The following is a 19829-nucleotide window of genomic DNA, read 5'->3' as shown; positions in this document are numbered from 1 at the left end:
GTGGAGAGAGGAGCCCACGCTGGAGCAGGTTTGCTGGCAGGACTTGTGACCTGCTGGGGGACCCACGCTGGAGCAGTCTGTGCCTGAGGGACTGCACCCCGTAGAAGGGACCCATGCTGGAGCAGTTTGTGAAGAACTACAGCCTGTGGGAAGGACCCACTTTGGAGAAGTTGGTAGAGAACTGTCTCCTGTGGGAGGGACCCCACAGTGGAGCAGGGGAAGAGTGAGGAGTCCTCCCCCTGAGGAGGAAGGAGCAGCAGAGACAACGTGTGATGAACTGACCCCAACCCCCACTCCCTGTCACGCTGTGCTGCTGGTGGGTGGGGGGGAGATAGAGAAAATCAGGAGTGAAGCTGTGCTTGGGAAGAAGGGAGGGGTGGAGGGAAGGTATTTTTAAGATTTGGTTTTATTTCTCATTACCTTACTCTAATTAGCCTAATTACATTACTACCTAATGTAGTAGGAACAAACATTTTGGAGTAGCTGACTTTGGAGTAAACTTATGTCTGAAAGCTTGTGCTGTCTGATAGAGCTTAGGTTTCCTGTAAGTGATAGTAATAAAAAAAATGAACAAAGAACTTAACCAACTCTAACAGGTGCTTGGTTTGGAAAGGTAAGAAGGAACTCTTAATCCTCTAACTCCCACTTTTAATTTATGATAGTTTTCTATTGTGGAAGTAATCATGATTTCTGATTACATACTAACTGCAGCTAACAGACAAGGTTGCAGGGTAGTGGGTCATCAGACTGAAATAGTTGCTTGGTGTGCATGTAGTTAGTTAGATAGAAGGCCATGTCGGATGTTGTAAGATTGCCATGTATTAAACAAACTCTCCAGGCTGACTGTCCGCTTTAGGCAGCAAACTGAACGGAAGTGGTCTGAAATGTTGCTACGCTCATGTTTAACCCGGGCCTTTGTGTCCAGGATGTGTGGAGCCCAGAGCAAAGTCAGTGAACTTTATTGATGCAGAATCAGAGCCAGAGCAGATGTGTGTCCAAGTATTGTTTTCACACTCTGCTTTTAAAATGTACTTAGCAATTACGATATGTGAACTGGCAAAAATTTACTGCCACAGGAACATGCAAAGATCACTAATGTTTAATCTTCAACTGGAGAAGATGAGTAGTCCCCTATTTGACTGAGATTTTGGTGTCTCTATAGCACTGACACTTAGAAAGAAAAAAAAAAAAAGTCAGTTTGTAGGTGATCCAGCATTCAACACTAAGATCGGAAAAAGACAACAGTAATGCTAAAAGCTCATCCTCCACGCTCCTTGGCGTGCTAAAAATTGAAAAAAAACCAGTTTGTACCCTAATTGCTCTGCGCCCTCCTCTCTCACCCTCGCCTGCCTGCTCCCGGCGGTGGGGGGGCCGGGTTGTGGCGGCAGGGGCGGTTACCAGCTCAAGGATTCAGGGGGGAAACCCCCAAACGCAGAAAGGTATTGAAGTCCCCTACGACGAGGCAGGGCGTTGGGAGGGGGCGGTCTGGAGAGCCCGGCCGGGCAGGGAGAGACCTGACGGCCCTTAGCAGAGACCCCGGCCTCCACCCCGTTCTCGTCTGTGTGTGTGGGGGGGTGCCTGTACTCACCCCCTCCAGGGCTCCGTGGGCCCGGAACCTTTGGGCGCCGGGCCGGTGCGGCGGGAGGACGCCTTTAGCTGCTGCACCGCAGGTCCCTCGCCCTCAGCCTCCCTTGCGGCTTCTCTGCCGGGCTGGTGATGGAGGCGCTGGCCACGGAGCTGGGGGCTCTGACTCCGGAGCAAGCGGCGGCTCCTGTGAACACGGTGGAGGTGAGCGGCGGGCGGGCGGCAGCGGGGACCCACCGGCCGTTGACGGGGAGGGGCGACGGGCCCTCCCGGAGGGGAGCGGGGCTGGGGGGGAGCTGAGGTGAGGTGGGGTGGCAGGAGACCACCTCTCTCCGCGCATGCGCAGACCTCCCCCCACCTGCCTGCGCAGGTGGGCGCGGGGGGGTCTACGGCGCATGCGCGGCGCCTCTAGGCGGGGCGGGGGGGGTCTGTACCTCAGGGAGCTGAGCTCGCCCTCCTGAGGGGCGGCCCCGTCCCCTGCGTTTGCCCGGCCGGTAGCCTGCAAGCGTGAGCAAAGAGGTGTTTGTCCTCGGCGGCGGTTCCTTTAAAGTTTGCTAATTGCCTCGCGTGAGGAGAGGGAGGAGACGAAGGCCGCGTTTCAGGTCTCTTTGGCTGGACTGGGCTTTTTGTGTAGAAAGAGCGTGTCAGACGTGGAGCCCCAGAGCCCCCATGCTGTGCTTTGCCGTGAATTCCTCTACGTGCTCCTGCACTGTGAGGGGCAACGTTACACCGCAGCTACAGCATTGCCATGTACTTCTAAACGCTGTGTCAGACTAAGACGATGAGCTGCTGATGCTCTGTGACTATTACAGTGTACTCTCTTCCGGATCTAGGTGATGCAGCCTCATTCTGTGCTGCCTGGTCCTCCTCGCCTTTGCCCTCCACCGGCATCGCTCACCCCAAATGTGGGGTGGGCTCCCCATGCCGTGGGGGGAGAAGGTGAGGCTGATACAGGGTCATGTTCCCTGTGATCATCAAAGAATAGAAATGGGGAGAAGTTTGTAGGAACCTTGATATGCTTACACTTGTCAGTACTTTGTTTAGATAGTTTTGCTAATCTTCGTAGGAGTTAGGGTACTGGTAGGTTTTACAGAGACTCATGTCTGCAAGTGCTGCTCTCAGGACTGAGATTCTTGCATGTATTTTGTGAAGTAAAAGTTGTACCAAGTCTTCCCTTGCTAAGAATATAACCTACAGTGTTAACAAGACAAAAAAAAAAGTTATTTGTACTTAAACAAGGACATGGTAGTAGGGAATTTTCTAAGAAATATGTATTCTCACATAAGTTGCTTTTAGAAAAGACAATGTCCCATTGCGTCCTGAGTAAATACGGCATAGCACATATGGCTTACCAAGATGATGCAATTCATCTCCCTGTTTTGTTTCTGCTCAACTAGGTTGGCTTTAAACAGTCTTTTTTTTTTTTAGCGGATCTGATTTTAAATAATGTTACTGTCTAATAACTAAAAACAAACAAACAAAAAAAGCTCAAGCATCTTAGATGTTTGGTCACTCTTTGGAAAGATATTTCAAACTGTTTTTTGTTTTCAGGAAAAATGGAGACTTCTTCCAGCATTTCTAAAGGTTAGTGTTATGCACTCATTTCATGGCATGAACACTTAGTCTCCTTTCTAACTTTACATTACCCTCTTCTAACTTTTGCTGTTTCCCAGAATACCTGTCCTCACCTTCTGTGTGGTTTTTGTGTGGGGTTTTGTTGTTGTTGTTTTTTTTTTTTTTTTTAGTCCCATGCAATTATGGGTAAACTTGTTACACGGATTGGTTTCTTGGTTAATTTACAGATTAATTTGTGGAGACATTGTTTTAGAGGTCTGCATTTTTGTATGGCTGTTCTCAAGGAACAATATATGTATGTAATGTTTCTAGATTATTTTACTGTTGTAGTGGCACTCAGAGACCATATTCGTTGTCTTTATGTAAGACTGTGGTGTTAGGTTTGTAGTTGTCTTTGTCATAGGAAGCATATAACCACAGATCTGGGTTCTGCAAAGGCTTGAATATATGTATAGCTTCCCTCGTGAAGTCAGATCTTGACTGAACTCAAAGATTACTAGTGTCTTAATTTCAGTGCTACTCATATAATCTGGTATTAGGTGAAGGCACAGTTCTATATAAAATGCCATTGGATGTAATAACAGGACTAGTTGGAACTGAGGAAGGAGAAAGGCAGTAATGAAATTTGTATCATAGAGGCGACAGGTAAAATTTGTGATGTACATAGGTACCTTCAGGGAATTGCAGCCACCTCTGCACCCGTCATCAGTCTTCAGAAATGTTGCCCACTTCAGCAAGGTTCTTTTCTGCCTCACTTTGTTAATTCCTTTCCTTCCCACTTTCAATACCTGCACTTCTCTCTTTGTTGCATCCTTGAGTGTTTGATCCTAGCAGGAAAACAAAGTTCAGAAGTCAGTTACAGATTGTGTACATGTTCACTTTGGTTGAGGACTGTGAAGATGCTTCAGGGCCCTAATGAATCCTGTTTCTGTGTCTCTCCTAGCAACCACATGAATTTCCATCATGAGCTTGAGCTAGTGATATTGTCTGAATTCTTGAGACTGTGAAAAAGGGAGGGCTGCTGATTGTGCGGTGCAATTTACTGTGTGCTTTATGCCAAGTGTATCCATCCCGCATTATTTCCAGCTGGTGAGCCCTTTACTCTAGGGCTGCTGATGGTGGTCTGGCCTTTCTGTTGCATGTTAGTTTATTTATGCCAACAGTGATACAGTTATACAAAGCTGTTGTTGTGCATTACAGTTTCTATGGTGAAGTTTTCTTTCAATAAAGCTGTAGATATTGCCTCATAAAAAAATGGAAAGAACTACCAGCCTGATTTCTAGACATTAATAAATCCATAATATTTTCTTGCCTATATCATATGACATGCAATGTTTTTGTAAATTAGGGAAACTCTTATCTAAAGAATTTTTCTCTGGAGTCATTCCTCCTTTGTCTTAACCCATGGAGGCTTCACTAAACAGCTGGATTTGTCATTGTAAGCTTCCCATTTCTTTCTAATAATTGCAGAATGAACTGTTGCCTATCATGTAAACTATATAAATGCATCTGTTTTCTGTATGAAGTTTTAAGTCTTGTAATGTGTTAGTTGTTACGGGATGTTCCAAAGCTTAAAGCCCTCTGTGAGCATGTAAGCATGTGTCTCGATATCAGCTAGCACTCCTTCCTTTTCAAGGCTGGATTTTGCACTGTAGTTAGGGTAGTTACACCTTTTATTTCTGCAAACACCAATCTATTAAGAAAATGAATGCTTCTTTTAGTATTCCTTCAAGCCAAAATCTTTCTTTTTTTCTGTAATACCAGATCATTTTACTTGGTATAATCTCCCTTCTTTTGATTGCTCTGGACACCTTAAACTCAAATCCTTGAAATGTACCGTATCGATTCATTACCTGGGGGAACGGGGTACTGTTTATTCTGTGTGATATTACCCCTGGGCATGTTCTCTCTCTTCCTGCCTACAAATCAAACTCAGATTTCTTATGAGCATCCTGCCCTCCTGTGACTGTTTCCTTGCTTATTGACTTCTCTCTTTCACATCCCACTTCTCTTCCGTCTCCCCTGTCTCATTAGCCCTCCCTCTCATTCTTCTTTATGCCAGCTGCTCTTGTTAGGGTGCAGACAACTTCTTTCTCAAGTAGCACATATAGTTAATTATACTATAAATGATTAAAATTATTTCAAAATAATAGCAAACTGATAAAATATTTTGACTTGCAATGGCTCTTGTTTGTTTATATGAATTTCAAAGTCTATTGGGTGTTTACTTTGTACAGTTACTGAATTACTTTTCTGACTCAGAGAACAATGATAGCTGTGGTGTAAACCTGGAAATGTACAGTGTAGAACCTGACCAATCGTCCAGGCAGTTCTTGGAAGTTTGCCAACTGAAAGAATTTAGCACAGAACCAAAAGCACTTATAAAAGCTTGTATCTTTATTTCTGCCTTGTGTGATTAATGTTATTGAACCTAATTTTATTTGCTGCATGCATGTATTTTCCAGGTGAAAGGACTTGTGAAGCAGCACATAGACTCATTCAACTATTTCATCAATGTAGAGGTATGCTTTCTTGGTGTGAAGAGAGTGGCTCTTAGTACTCAGAAAAGGCACATGATTCTATTTTTTATTTTTTTTTCCCTCCAGATAAAGAAAATCATGAAGGCCAATGAAAAAGTTACAAGTGATGCTGACCCAATGTGGTACTTGAAGTAAGCATGAAATGATTTCCATATCAGTAGTAGCATGTGTACTATCTCATGGGTTTCTTACTGGCTATAAAATAGCCAATGGCTGTGTAGGTATAAATCAAGAGAGTATTTTCCATGACTTATCTCTTATTTGGAGCATTGAAAGATGGGAAGATTTAAAGAATAATCATGTGAAGCAGACTTAATAGCCAGCTGTTAACAATAGCTTATGTTACCATTTTTCTGTAATTTAGTAATCTCAGATGAAAGATGGGAATTTCTTTTTGTCTATTTGCAAAGGTAACTTGGGGTTTATTGCATGCACAGTTTAAATTTTAAATAACTAGAACACAGCTCAAATATACTGAGTTACTTTGGGAAGAATCATTGCTCACTATTAATCAACTTAAGTTCATCAAAGTAACTTCATTTTTCAGTATATGTAGAATTCTGCTTCCTTCAGGTCACCTGAAAAATATTTGGCTCATTACTCATTTTGGAACTGTTTGTTTTACAGGTACCTCAATATCTATGTGGGTACTCCAGATGTGGAAGAAAGCTTCAATGTGACACGACCTGTATCGCCTCATGAGGTATTAATGTTTGCATCTGTCTTTGATCTTGGGAATGTCTCGGGTAGTAGCTGCGTCTAACTTTATTTTGAGTATGTGCCTGCTGCATTAGGTGATGCAATGCATTCGACCATCACTGTATAAAGAAGCCTCAGAGATTTAAACATGATGTAATAAATGCCACATTTTTTTCTTTTACTTTTTTCTGATGTGCGAATGGCTGTATTCAGTGTTTCATGGTAGATGTATTTGAGTGGGTTTTCATGAAAGTAGTGAAAAGTACTTCTCTTGCTTAATCTTGTTGCTCTGCTTGTGACAGAGCTGAAGTCCTCACACTACAATGTAGTGTTCTTTGTTTTTATTAACTTCTTTTTAATATTAGTCCAGCTACTGTCTGCACCATAGGTCACTTCAGTCTCCCTTTCCCTTCCAGTCTTCTTTGGGAATGCATCTCTCATTTTTTGCTCACAGTTTTTAAGTCTGAGTCATAGAGCAAACATGAAAACTGTGAGCAGAAATGGATGGAAGTTGATAAAATAATAAGAAACTGCAAAAGAGCGTTAACCTTATGGGGAACATATTTAACTTCTTTGCACTGCTGTAACCATGTAGGTTAACAAATGGGTTGTGTACTTCTGGAGTAAAGACGCATGTTGGAGAACAAATGCTGCTGTGACTGACATCAGAGTCTGTTGCTTTTGGCAGGATACAGGGTAGATTCTGTACGTATAAGAAAGCAAGAAACTAAGATAAGGTTTGGACCTTGCAGGATTGCTTCCAGGTATCTAAAGCCATTCAATTCCCTTCAGAGATTGGTCAGGAACAAAGTATTCCTCTCCTGCTGCTATGCCTTGAGATTTATACCACTGCAACAGAGGTAATGACAACCTCTTTTTGGCCTCAGAGTGGGAACTGAGCTTGAAACTTGCACCTTTTTTCCCCCATTTACCTACATATAGCCTGTTGTCAACCTAATAAATCGGTTCATCTATCAGACACTTTTTTCCTTGCTATATAGACTTGATACTTGGAAGTTGGATTGTTGGGGGTTTTTTTCATGTAGTGTACGTGGCACACTTTAGATTCTGTCACAAAACACATTCAGTGCTTTGGAGAAATTCTGTTTAAAAAGCCATCTAGTGGCTGCCTCTTGTGCATAGCCACGTTTTCTGTCTCCAGTGACCTGACTCTAATCTCATTTAACTCGATGGAAAGATTTTAAGTAAGGCCAGTAACTCAGCCATCAACAGTGCAATCAGATGTAATACAGGACAGTTCATGGATCTCACAAATGTGTAGCTAATGTTAAATCACTAGGTACAAATGTGCACAAAATGCAGTGGGAAGTATTTTCTATGTATGAATGAAATTGCATGCAAAAAATTGTTTGTAGCTAACAACTTGTATCCAAGAGTGCAGGTATTAAAATGCTTGCTTACTGTATAATTTTAAAGTATATGAGCAGAAGAGGGCAAAATAAATGCTTCATAGAGCATATTGACCTTTAATTTAGAATAAACTATTCTTGCATCTCATATTCTCATTGATGCTTAATGCTAGTGCATCATTTCCTCTTTTTTTTTTTTCAGTGTGTTACACGCACATGAAGGCCACAGTTATTTTCTTAAATAGGATGCTGATCAGGTCAAACCAGGGGTGCAATTTAAAAAAACAAAAAATACAAAACAAAGAAATTGGATACTTATGAGTATGTCATTACATTTCTCTGCTAGAGGCTTCCCAAAGACACCTAAAATGATCAGATTTTCATAAAGGTCTTGAGTATTTTACCTATTTTCAATCAAATTTGGGAGTTGTTATATCCTTGGTTTCCTTGAAGATCAAGTTATGCCTGTCTTTGATCTCTAAGTGTCTAATGTAAGGAGAATTTACATCAAAGAAGGTGATACTGTAATATTCCAGCATTTGTATTTTTGTATGTAATTCTGATTTTATATCTGTGTCTTGTGTGGACAAAGCACGCACAAAGAATCCCAAAGCCTTTTTTCCCCTAAGTAATAGTAATGAAACTGTCTAACTCTCCTTCTTATGCAGTCCTTATGGGAGTTTCATCAACTGTTCATACAGATTAATTTAAAGTAATTAGAATGAAATATTCTCAGTTACTTTTAAATTCAATGAAATTGCTGGGAGCATAATGGGACCTAGTTTCCTACAAGTCACAGCTTGAAAACTGCTGGTGCACATCAGTATTTTATTACTAGGGAAGTGGTTTACTTTTTAATGTGGAGAGAAGGAGCATACAGTTTGCAATGATTCTTGAGGCATATTTTTCCATACAGTTGCATCTTCAATGCACAGCACAATCTTAACTGCCTTTTATTAATGCATAATCAATACACTGAAAGACTATAGAGCCATAAATGTACAAGTCTGAATACTGATAAACCTGTAATTGTGGAGCTCAGAGGTATAGAATGCTTAGCGAAGTCACAAATGACCTGCTGTGAGTTGCTCAGTTGTATTCAGCAAACGCAGTAAACCTTGTCTTGCATGAAGATACGCAATACCTTAAGGGCTAGCAACAGAGTCATAAAGTGAGGCTGAGGAGAGCAGACCAGAAAGATTGGATTAGAAATGATTGAGCCTTGAGCTATATAATGTCCTATATATGTATATCCTGCTTCTCTTGCTATCTGAGGAATTTGCAAACAAATTCTGGGAATCTTTACAGGAGGGGATGCTGTAGTGAGGCTTCTGTAAGTCATCTTTAGAAACGGTACCATACAGTGAGATTTTCTCATTCTATTAATAAGGTAGCACAGTGTCTCTTTTACTCTTGTGTGTTTACCTTCTATCAAACTGCATATGACAGCACAACTCTTCAGCTGTTGAGAGTCTTCTTACAGAAAAGTCCCTGACCTGAGCACTGCTCTCAGAGCCTGTAGCATAGTATGGTCTTTGTGTCAGCTCTGCTGATTAGGCCTGTTTGTTTACTCGAACAGTTTAGAAGTTATGCTCTGCAGTGCTGTCATCTGAAGACACAGATCCACTGGCTGCTTTTGAAACATCACAAGAATTTTATTTGGGTTTTTTTGTTTTGTTTTGTTTTAAACCGGAGACTCTGTCAAACATAGTTCAGGTACCATGAGGAGCTTGGTCAAGCTTCGCTTTGCTTGATTTCTTTGTGAGGACTTACAGGAGGCAGGGCAAACATGGGATGTTTTAAGAGAGACTCTTCAGTTTGTAAGCTAACATCTAACCACATGACTGTTCTCCTTTTAGTGCCGCTTGAGGGACATGACTTATTCTGCCCCGATTACAGTGGACATTGAATATACACGAGGTAGCCAGAGGATCATACGCAATGCATTACCCATTGGCAGGTAAGATACTGTATGTTGAGCTTCTGGTATTAGTTTTTATTTGCTGCTTTGTTGGGGAGAGTTTTTACTGCAAAATAAACGTGGGCTAACCTTGCTTCCTTGTTAAAAGAAACAGTGAGCATGCAAATCTTGATGAACAGCTCTTCAGGATGTGATTGTTAGGTTCTGTTACAAGATTTCATTTTGCAAAAGCTTTTGGAAATCTGTCTCCTTCCAAAGGATGGATGATGTCTATGTTTGTATTGATATAAAACCAAAGAGGGAAATATATGAAAGAATACTGGATCTGCAAGTTGCATTATTGCAAAATGAAAATAATCATGTTTGCTTTGTAGCCAAATTACTCAGTCTTTCATACATAATATGTAGAGATGCATCTGTGGAAGGCGGATGGTAAAACCAGCAAAGCAAGCTTTAGTTCTTCTGTACGAGGTTAATCTCTCTTTTAAAATTGGTTTGGTTTAGAGCCAAGGCTGAGCTTTGTGGAGAAATGTGAGGATTTTTTTCTGGTTTTGTTTTTCTAAAGGCTGTCAAATGACTTGAGGTTATTAGTATTGTGAAGGATATGTAATTTCTTAAAGAAAAAGTAGTGTGCCTTAGGGAGAAAAACAAGCTCTTAGTCATACCAAAAAGGCAAAATACCTGGCAGTTCTAGAATTTATTGAAGGCAAAATTCCATTTTAAAGGCAATAAAGATGTCTGTCTTTTGTAGACAAGGTTTCTTAAAGACTGACCCTGCGGGCTTTGAAGGTCGGTGTCTTACAGAGATTGTTTACTGTGTGACTGTGCATCTTACCAAAGGTGGAATACTGGCAGGAAAGAGAAGATAGATACCTAAGGAGCTACACTTCTTGTAGTGAAGTTTTAAGCTAGTATATAAAAAAAAAATATACTTTAACTCTGTTTTTAACTCCCTAAGCATGGAAATTGTTTTTAATTTCTTGGAATACTTTTCCACCACTTCATGTTGCTTCACAAAATGCTTGCTGCAGGCTTCTGTACAAAGGCACCAGAGAAATCAGAGCTACTACTGGGGAAACTTCATACCTAGGTTATGCATTAGAGGCACTATCTGTCTGCAGCCATAATGTGTGATTGCTATGTGGGAAATCAGATCTGAACTAGCTTTTTCTAATTAAAACTGGTAACAGTGGATCCGCAATGGCATGTTCTTCAGTGCAGACTGTACTGGTTTTGGGGACCAGGAGTCTTTGTACTAGTAATCATTGGCCTTGGTGACAGTGCTTGTCATGGATGCCTGTAGTAGCTGCATAAAAATTAAATAGGAAGTCTTCAGTCTCTGCCGGTAGATGTCCATTTTCAGGTCTGTCTTTTCAAACTACATGTTCAATGAAATAAGGTGGGATTAAAGGAAAAACGTGTTGTTCATAGCTCGAATATATTCTAATTACCTTACACGTGTTTTCTCCAGTTTGTTCAGCATGGTTTTTGTTCTGAATTTGACTACTCATGTTTTTCTATCTGAATCTAAAGTAAAAGTGTGCCTGGTTTTCTTGCAGAATGCCTATAATGCTGCGTAGCTCCAATTGTGTTCTTACTGGGAAAACTCCAGCAGAATTTGCCAAACTTAATGAATGTCCTTTAGATCCAGGTACATTTGCATTCATGTTCTTTTTTCCCATCTGTGCTTTTAGTTTTAAATCTTTTTCAGCAAAGAAATACCCCATTGGTATGTTTCCTGCCACTGTGAATTCATTGTGGGAACTTCTCAGGTGTATGTAGGCTTTTGAAAATAGTAAGAAATGGTTGACAGCATGGAATGTTTGTATTTGAAGGTGGAGTTTTCATCCACAAAAACAATACACCAAAATTTTGAAAAAGTTGAGAAGTGTATATAGCATTGTACAGTGATGTGTTCTATGGGAACAGAGATGGAGTTTGTTCATGAAAATGAAGAGGTTCAGGGGAGAGTGGAGTATAATGGTGTCCTCCAGAGCAGGCACACTCATTTGTTGCCTTTTGTAAAGCCAGAATAAAGTATTACATGATAATATTTGAAATGTGGAGAGGAGATGAAGGGTTATAACAAGCAACTTCTTTGGTTTTTATCTGCGGCCTTTGAAGCATGCACTGGACATGTTCTGTGCTTGCATGTGATGGCAAGATACAGTGACGTGATATGCTGTGCTGGAGAAACATTAATAGACAGCTACAATTTAAGAGAGGAATCTGTCATGGCTCGTGCAGATTCCTTGTATTGTCTTAGATACAGCAAGGGCATTAAAATAATTTGTTAAAAGTAATACAAAAGAAATTTCTCCTGGAGTGCTGGAGAGATCAAGTTGGTAGTTACATAAGACTTACTCTCTTTATTTGATATGAAGCATCTGAAATGGCCAGTTCTTTTTTGATGTCCTTATGATACACTCTTCTGACAGGCAATATTTTTACCTAATTTGTAGAACTAACAATTCTGTAACATCTTTTAATAAGTATGGTTACCTTAAGGTTTGGGTTTTTTTACAGCTTTGCAGTTTTTGGTCTGCCTGTCCGAGTACTTCCCAAATAAAGTTTTAGAGCCCAGATACTATGTGTGAGCCTAGCAAAAGTTCTGTTTAGTCCAGTGGAACATTTTCATAGTTACCATTGGTTCCACACAGAGTTTGTTCTTTACTCTTTTAAGGGAGAATTTACTCTCCTGTTTTGTCCTTTGTGTACTTAGTCTGTTTACTTTCTAATAATTTATATTCAAAGGCATATTGAAGGAGGTGAGTAAGGTGCAAGGGTACTGACATGCAAAATCTTTCTCTTCTATTGAATAGGTGGCTATTTCATTGTTAAAGGTGTAGAAAAAGTCATCCTTATTCAAGAGCAGTTATCCAAAAACAGAATCATTGTGGAAGCTGATAGAAAAGGCACAGTTGGCGCTTCTGTTACCAGGTAAGTGCCTGCAATTACATACAGGAGATAAAACCAAAGCTTTAAAAGTTCATTGTTGTAGTTGAAGTAGCCACATAGTTTTCTTCCTAGTACAGTTTAACAGGAAAAAACTAGACATTCAATGCCCCTCTCTTGCTACTGTCATTTTGTACACTAAAACATCAGTCCCGAAATCAGTTAGTATAGTATTCCCACAAAAATCAGTGGGAGTTACTCATACACTTCAGGATTCATCCCAGATTAGAAAAAGCAAGTTCTAATTTTTAACATAAAAAAGTGCACTTCCTAATTGATGGTGTTTGGTCTCATTTTGCAGCAAGTAACATGGACATTACTGCAGTGGAAAATGGATGTAACCTTTTGTCTGACTCTCTAAATCAAATTGGTGTAAAAGTTTTTAAAGGCAATTGAGAAGGAAACAAAAATCAAATATTTTTGTACAACACAATTTATTGAAAATGGCACGGTAGTCTAAATTTGGCCTTTTTGTTGGGGTTTTATTTACATTTTATTTGCCTTTTGGTTTTGTTTTTAAGCTGCATGCTGGTATAATATGGTGCTTGTCACTGTTCGGTGTGAGGGCTGTTTTTTAATTCTCCACAGACCTCTTGCATCTCTCCTAGCTCCTTTACTGTTCCACAGTAAGCATAGATGAGGCTAAACATACAACACAAAGTACTGTTATTTCATTACTGTTGTTGCCACAGTACCTGTGCACAGTTTGACCTTGCTGGTTATATCCAAGTTGATGATAAAAGCATGCAAAGACAATTTTGAAAAGTACAGGCTTCTACTTGCTTAAGTCGAATATTGACCTTCCCCATCACAGGTCATAATACCATCTTACCTTGGAATTACAGGGTGATGTCTGGCTGTTTTAATGTAATTTTAAAAAGAGGTGAAAGTGGGATTAATTCAGCTGAAAGATTGCTCAAGCTTGGTAAGATTTATACAGAAGATTCTAGGAATGTCAGTGCAAACTTTCTGTTGGACATAATATATATTTTTTTTTAACTTCAGTTCCACTCATGAGAAGAAGAGCAGAACAAATATGGTTGTGAAACAAGGAAGATTTTACCTCAGGCACAACACTCTGTCAGAAGATATTCCCATTGCTATCATATTTAAGGTAATACAACTGTTGGTTTGGAAAAAAAAAAGGCAAAAAAAAAAAAGCTGTGCTATAGCTCAAGAATGAAGATTGGTGGCAGCTCTCAGAAGTTAGTATGTACAGAAGGACTTGGCAGGGCTTAGAGAATGCAAGGTTTTTTCTGCGGGGAGGTCATCCTTATTGTACAGCAAAAAGGAGAAGAAGTGCTGCATTTTTCTGCAAGGAGAGCATTGCTGCGGCAAGACAAATGCCTGCTACCCCCTTACTGTTTTGTAAGGTCCCTCTGCACTGCTGGCTATGCTCCTGTTGCTACAGAAAGTCAGAAGGCTTTTGGTTTCTTTTGTTATGACCTGTGTTGCAAACTTGTGTTAAGGGTCTTTGTTTCTGGTTTTGGTCCTCCTCACCTCCAACTTGTGGACTGCTGAGTAGCTCAACACCCTTTGTTTCAGATCCGGGGACATGACATAGCCAGGAGCTTGTCATACATGACTTCCAGTCATAACCGTAAATGAAACCGATAGCCTTTGGGGAAGTCTTGCAATTCTTAGACCTGTTCTTAAATCCTTTAAGATTACTAGTGAGTTGCATTTCTTGGCAGTTCACTTGCTTCCCCTGTGAATGAGCTCGGCCTCAGTCAGAATACTTGAGAATCCCTGCCTGATTTAGGAGCACTCACCAGTATCTTCAGTGCAGTGAACATATGGACAGGCATCATAGCTTTGAAGCGATCTCCGGTGGAACTGATAAAGGGCTGTGAGAGGCATCAACCCTTGATTCTGGGCAAGAATTGGGGAGTATTTGCCCTGCCAGCTGAGCTGGTGACAGTGTCATGCCTTGGCTGCCATTGCGTGTGAAACTGCCAGAACTGCTTTCTTTCGCCCTCTGCTTCTCTCTTTCATTTTAATTCACTCAAGGGTGCATGCAACTGAAGGCGTAACGATGACTACTCCCTTTGTGCCCAGCAGGACTGGAAGCAGGCTGGTAGCCCATCTGTGTGTGGTATTGAACGCATTGGGCTACAGCCCGTTAAGGTGGGTGGACATCCACTGTCCGACCGTGCCTTAGGCTAGGACCTGTCCTCCCAACAGCTGGTAGCTCCTTCCGTCCTGTAGGCTTCGCTGCTGCCTGTAGGTTTGCAGCCTGGTGCAGTGCATGTGCAGAAGGAAACTGGGCAGCGGTCTTGGAGGCACTGTTCACAGGGAAGGTGGCTTAGGGCACAAAAATGCCTCTGACTGGATCTAGCAACCAATAGAAGTAAATCCTATAGCTCCCCTTTGGTCTTCACTGTAATGGTTTACAGCTCGGAAGGTTTGGGGAGCAGATAGTCGCTCAAGGAAATAAATTGCCAGGAGAGGGCAGCACTTGCTCACAGCATCCAAACAGTTTCTGCCACCAGTGCTGATTTGTTTGTGTTGGCAACTACAGACTTTTCTGTGTTACCACAGCTCTTTGGCTGATGGAGAGTTGTAAGAATCGGTTTTCTTGTAGGAAGTGCTTTGGGTTTGGTACTAGAAAATAGTTTAATAATTGGATTTAGACTTGAGAAACAAATGTCTGTTATCTCTGATGAACCTAATCTCTTCAAGTAGTTGGAGAAGATCATCTGGTTTTAGTGACCAATGTTAAAGGAAGTTGAGAAATTATTTGTGGACAGAAATGCACATAGAAGTGTCAGAATTAAGTTCACAACTTTTCTGTTGCAGGAAAGTGTTAATGTGGCTCTTAATCCATTTGCTCAAGTACCAAACAGCTGGATTCCACCTTCACTTACAGACTTTTATTACATTTTGTCACCCCCTGCTGGTATAGATAAATACCTGCTCACAGAAGAGTAACTGCTCTGGGTTATTAAGCCTGAGGAGGTGGTTGTTGGGGTTTTTATTAAGCAGCATTGTACTGACTATGTGATCATTTTCTGACAATGCTTGCTGTAATTATCCCCCTGCCTATATGTACCTTTTATATTCTAGATAACATTGCATAGTTTTTCCTTTATTTATTGAATAAGGGGTTACAGTTGTTAGAAGCTCTTGGCCGTAATGCTTTTCAAAGTTTTCTATTGATTTAATCCAGTACCAAATTAGCTGCACCCACTTCAACTATGCTGAATGTTCTATTCTTGACTGGCACTTAACTGTACTCATGAGTGATCATTTTCTTTACCTTTCCTTTAATGACATGTGAACTTCAGGGATCTTCTGTCCACTTTTGATGAGTCTCCAGCTGGAAACTAAAAAACCCAGACAGTCTTTTCAATGGATTCTTAGGCAGGCACCGGCCTCCGATCTTTCTTTCTTGGGCATTGCTGTAATGCAGAATTACTTTTGTATTTAACTACTAGAAGCAAGCTTACAAACACTATAGCCCTGCAACTGGAAAATCCCTAATTTAGGGATCCCCCTGTAGCCTCAGCTCTCCCACATGGCAGTAGTATACATAGGAGATTTGTTGGAAAAGCAAGGAGAAGAATTCCTTTCTGCTGAGACCCAAGCCGTGGGCATGGAGCATGGGTCTTCCTCATTACTCATAGGTGTTTTGCTTCTTGTATAGATACACATCTGCAAGGGGCAAAGTTAAGCTGTACAGACAATCTAAGGTCTGAAGTTTTGGTTGCCTTTGCCCCCTTAACTTCTACTGTAGCAACTCTTTGTATAATTTCCAATTAAAAAATAAACTGAGAAAGCAATGACAAAAATTTATTGCTCTGCATTTCCTCCCAGACCAGCATCCAGGCTGCAACCAAGTTCGACAGACCTCTGTGTTTTGACTAAGAAAATAACTAGTAATTGGTAGAGGGCTGCTATCCAGTGCATGGGCCAGCTAGAGGGGATAGTTTTGTCAGGGACTATCTGAGAGTCAGTGGGAGAAGGTTGGGCGATTTTGGATTGTCTTTCTAGTCCCAGTAGCTTTAAATGGCCCAGTGTTTCTGCAAATGACGTAAGGTGTAGATCAGGTACAGAAAATAATTGTAACTTTACAGAAAAGAAAGCAAGTATTGGAGATCTATGATATAATGTGGATTTAAAGCTACCGCAACTGTGATGTGGAGGTGTACTACTATCCCTTAAACATCTTTGTCAAAAGCAAGGGCTGTGCAGTAGGGAGTATTACAAACACTACCCCCTGACAGAGCTGCAGCCTAAAATTCATAAAGAGCTCCCTAGACTAGAATCTAAGAGCACTTTTGTGTTTCAGGCATGAGTCATGGACACTTCTTAGCTGCATGCTAGGGTGAGACCTGAACATACAGTGTTCCCCATAATTTTTTTTCTTTCATGGTGAGGAAGGAAACCCAGGTGCATGGGCTGTGGGGAGGGGTGGAAATAGTGTGGATCTAAAGGTCACTTGATCTGGATAAGTGGGGGGACTGGACTGTGTAGGGTCACCCTAAAGGTGGCATCTGCCTTGCAGTTCATCCTTATCCATAGTCTCTTCTGAACTGCAAGACTGAATGACCTTGTTCTGCAGCTTTGCTTTTCTGCCAACCAGACCTGTAAGGATCTTTGTGATTGGCATATTCAGCGATTTAACAGCTAGTTGTGCCGAGCACATGTAAGTTGTAGTTCTGTGAAGTTTAGCCCACTGACAACAGATAACTGAAATTTGATAGGCTACAAAAGGCATGGTCCTGGCACTATTCTGGGACAGACTTGAAGATTCTGCCCTTCAGATGTGGGCGAGTTAGTGCTTTGTTGCTGTGCTAGCTTAAACACTTTTTTTCTAACCTTTCTTCTTGAAAGGACAGAAGCATTTGTGCAGCCCATATATACATGTAAATGCAGGTTTTGGTTTGAAGCAGTGATATAAATTGGACAATTTTGCCCCCAAAGTATGTATTTGTTGAGGTTTTTAAAGGGCTGTCAACTACCTTGTAATGGGAACCAGACACAACTAATTTGCTTCCTGCTTACTGTGTAACATTGCTTCGTTACTTAATATACACATGCAACCAGAATGGTATTTAGGATGTCCTGAGTTGACCTGCAACCCCAGGAGACCTTTGTTTTAGCTGTGTGTCAGTTGGGCATAGATCATAGGGCTGTGTGAACTGTGTGGATGGGTTTTTTGAATATGTCAGGCTATGAGCTATGCACATTTTATCTGGGGGGCTCAGACAGTTTTAGGTAGCAATGAGCATTAGAGGAGGTGTGGAATATTTGTGTAGTACTTCAGGGTTACAGGTGAGGTAGAGCTGCTGCTTTTGCAGGGAGCTTCCTACATTGCAGGGAGTTAGAGCTGTTTTAAGGTAAAGGCTATTTTTCTTTTGGGTTTGTAATCTTGATTCGGTAGGCTTGAGTGAGTCCTGGGAGCGGAAGTAAATGAAGGTTGCATGCTGCACCAAAACTGGCTGGGGAAGGAAGAGAATTATAAGTAACCTAGGGGGACTTAAAAGTTGAATTTTACAACCTAATTGCTAGGTGAAGTATCTTCAGTTTATGTGGGAGCTATAAGGAGCTGCTCTAGGACCTGAGGCAAAAGATTTGAACAGCAGGTCAAGTTTCATTTTTACAAACCTGTGTTAGTCTTGGAGCTGTTAAGATGCAGCTCTAGAGGAACAGCTGAATGGTGGTCTTACTGGATCTGCAGAATTACAGGTTCCCATGGCTGCAGTTTCATAGCCCGTATCTTTTGAATTATGAAAGCTCCAGACCAATTCTGTCTGTGATGTCAACCTTGAACTTCCTTGACATCTTTTTAATCCAGTCATCTGCCTGTCTCCATTCTGTAATTTAGCCTGATGGACTGCAGAACTACATTCTAGGGAAGTGCCATGGAAACGCCTAGACATCATCATTAAGACATGAGCTGGGGGAGGAAGAGCTGGGCTCGCAGTCTCTCATGCACACTCTCTTATATGTACATGTGAGTGTGCACACACAGGCACATGCATACACACACGTTTTGGGCAGCAGGAACCTTCCCAGTCCTAGGAAGTGGCTTACCCCAGTTGGACCACTTTCTCCTACTCAGGATGATCTGAATAGTCTGAATGTTCGCTTTGACTTGTCTGCCTTATGTCCATTGACTACTAGCCTTCCAACCATGCTCTTCAATGGCCTGCTACTGTCTCCTTCCTCATCCCTTCACTGCTACTGTTAAGTTATCCCTTTGCAATGTCTCCTTCCCCTCCACCTCCCCCTAAAATTATCGACATCGCCTTCCAATCAAAAATAAACAAGACATCTTGTCTCCTGCTATGCTTTTATGTTAATTCCCTTTCCCTTGGCTTTGTCCTGGGATCATGAGCACTTTAAGTATAGGACCCATTCCTACTTTGCATGTCCTCAATGTTTCTGTAACACAAGCAACAACCCAGGAATATTTTATTACTATCCTAGTGATGTTACAGGCTAATTCTAGAGTACTTCTTTGGTTTTGTTTTTTTTTGTAGAAGTGCAATATCAGGGCCAAATTTACTAAAAAAGAAAAGTGTTAAGATTACAAATCTATCTGATACCAGCATGGGCCTGTTGCTTGCCCTGTTAGTGTTGCATGTAGGTGGATTTGCATATGCAGCTTTGCCCATGATTGTTGAGAGTACAGAGGAGAAGAGATGGGTTTACTTTTAGGCTATTGTATCAGCGCATCTTTTTCAGTCATTTGCCTAGGTTTATAGTTATGACTTATAAATTAATTTCCCCCAATTTGCATTTATCTAACAATACAACATATATTTGGTGGTAGATCCCAGCCTTTCCCACACACAAATTCAGAATGCTCAAGTGAGTTTGCTGCTACAAACTTCAACTAGAAAATCTACATGGGCGTAATTATATGTCCTGTTCTCATCTTGTTGTCAGACTTCTGATCAGAGAATTCATCAAGTTAGAAGAAATCATCAACCCTTTTTAATTTACCAGGGCTTTCTGTTTTTTAATGGACGAAAGAGCATAGTAAAACTGCAGCTTGACTTTTTTTTTTCCCACTTGTTTTGTTCACTTTTTACGCGTCTCTTACGATCTGGTTGCCATCCTAAAATTAACCTGGTGGGCAGAAATAGGGTTATATCTTATCACCTTGCATTTGATGTGCTTTAGAAAAAATGTATTCCTGGTATACGTGCCTAGAGTGGCACAAAGATTCCCTTA

At 41.2% G+C, this 19829-nt stretch overlaps 1 protein-coding gene across 3 annotated transcripts in view; it reads left to right on the top strand.

Moving 5' to 3' along the window:
* The first annotated feature begins 1644 nt into the window (after positions 1-1644).
* The window catches only part of POLR3B (RNA polymerase III subunit B), a 79370-nt gene continuing 61185 nt past the window's right edge, over positions 1645-19829 (top strand). For 2 of the 3 annotated variants that reach the window (XR_012653667.1, XM_075052019.1), the window contains exons 1-9: positions 1645-1788; positions 3136-3168; positions 5625-5681; positions 5766-5830; positions 6327-6402; positions 9628-9728; positions 11249-11340; positions 12512-12629; positions 13650-13758. Coding sequence is in view for 2 of the 3 variants with exons in the window: in XM_075052019.1 (XP_074908120.1) it covers positions 1717-1788; positions 3136-3168; positions 5625-5681; positions 5766-5830; positions 6327-6402; positions 9628-9728; positions 11249-11340; positions 12512-12629; positions 13650-13758 (723 nt within the window). In the remaining variant the exon portion in view is untranslated. Of the gene's footprint in view, positions 1789-2167; positions 2187-3135; positions 3169-5624; positions 5682-5765; positions 5831-6326; positions 6403-9627; positions 9729-11248; positions 11341-12511; positions 12630-13649; positions 13759-19829 lie in introns of those variants that run through there. The other variant, XM_075052020.1, reaches the window with a different exon arrangement.

Source organism: Buteo buteo, chromosome 19 (assembly GCF_964188355.1).
Source record: "Buteo buteo chromosome 19, bButBut1.hap1.1, whole genome shotgun sequence".
Taxonomy (NCBI): domain Eukaryota; kingdom Metazoa; phylum Chordata; class Aves; order Accipitriformes; family Accipitridae; genus Buteo; species Buteo buteo.
This window is presented reverse-complemented; position numbering and strand designations above follow the sequence as displayed.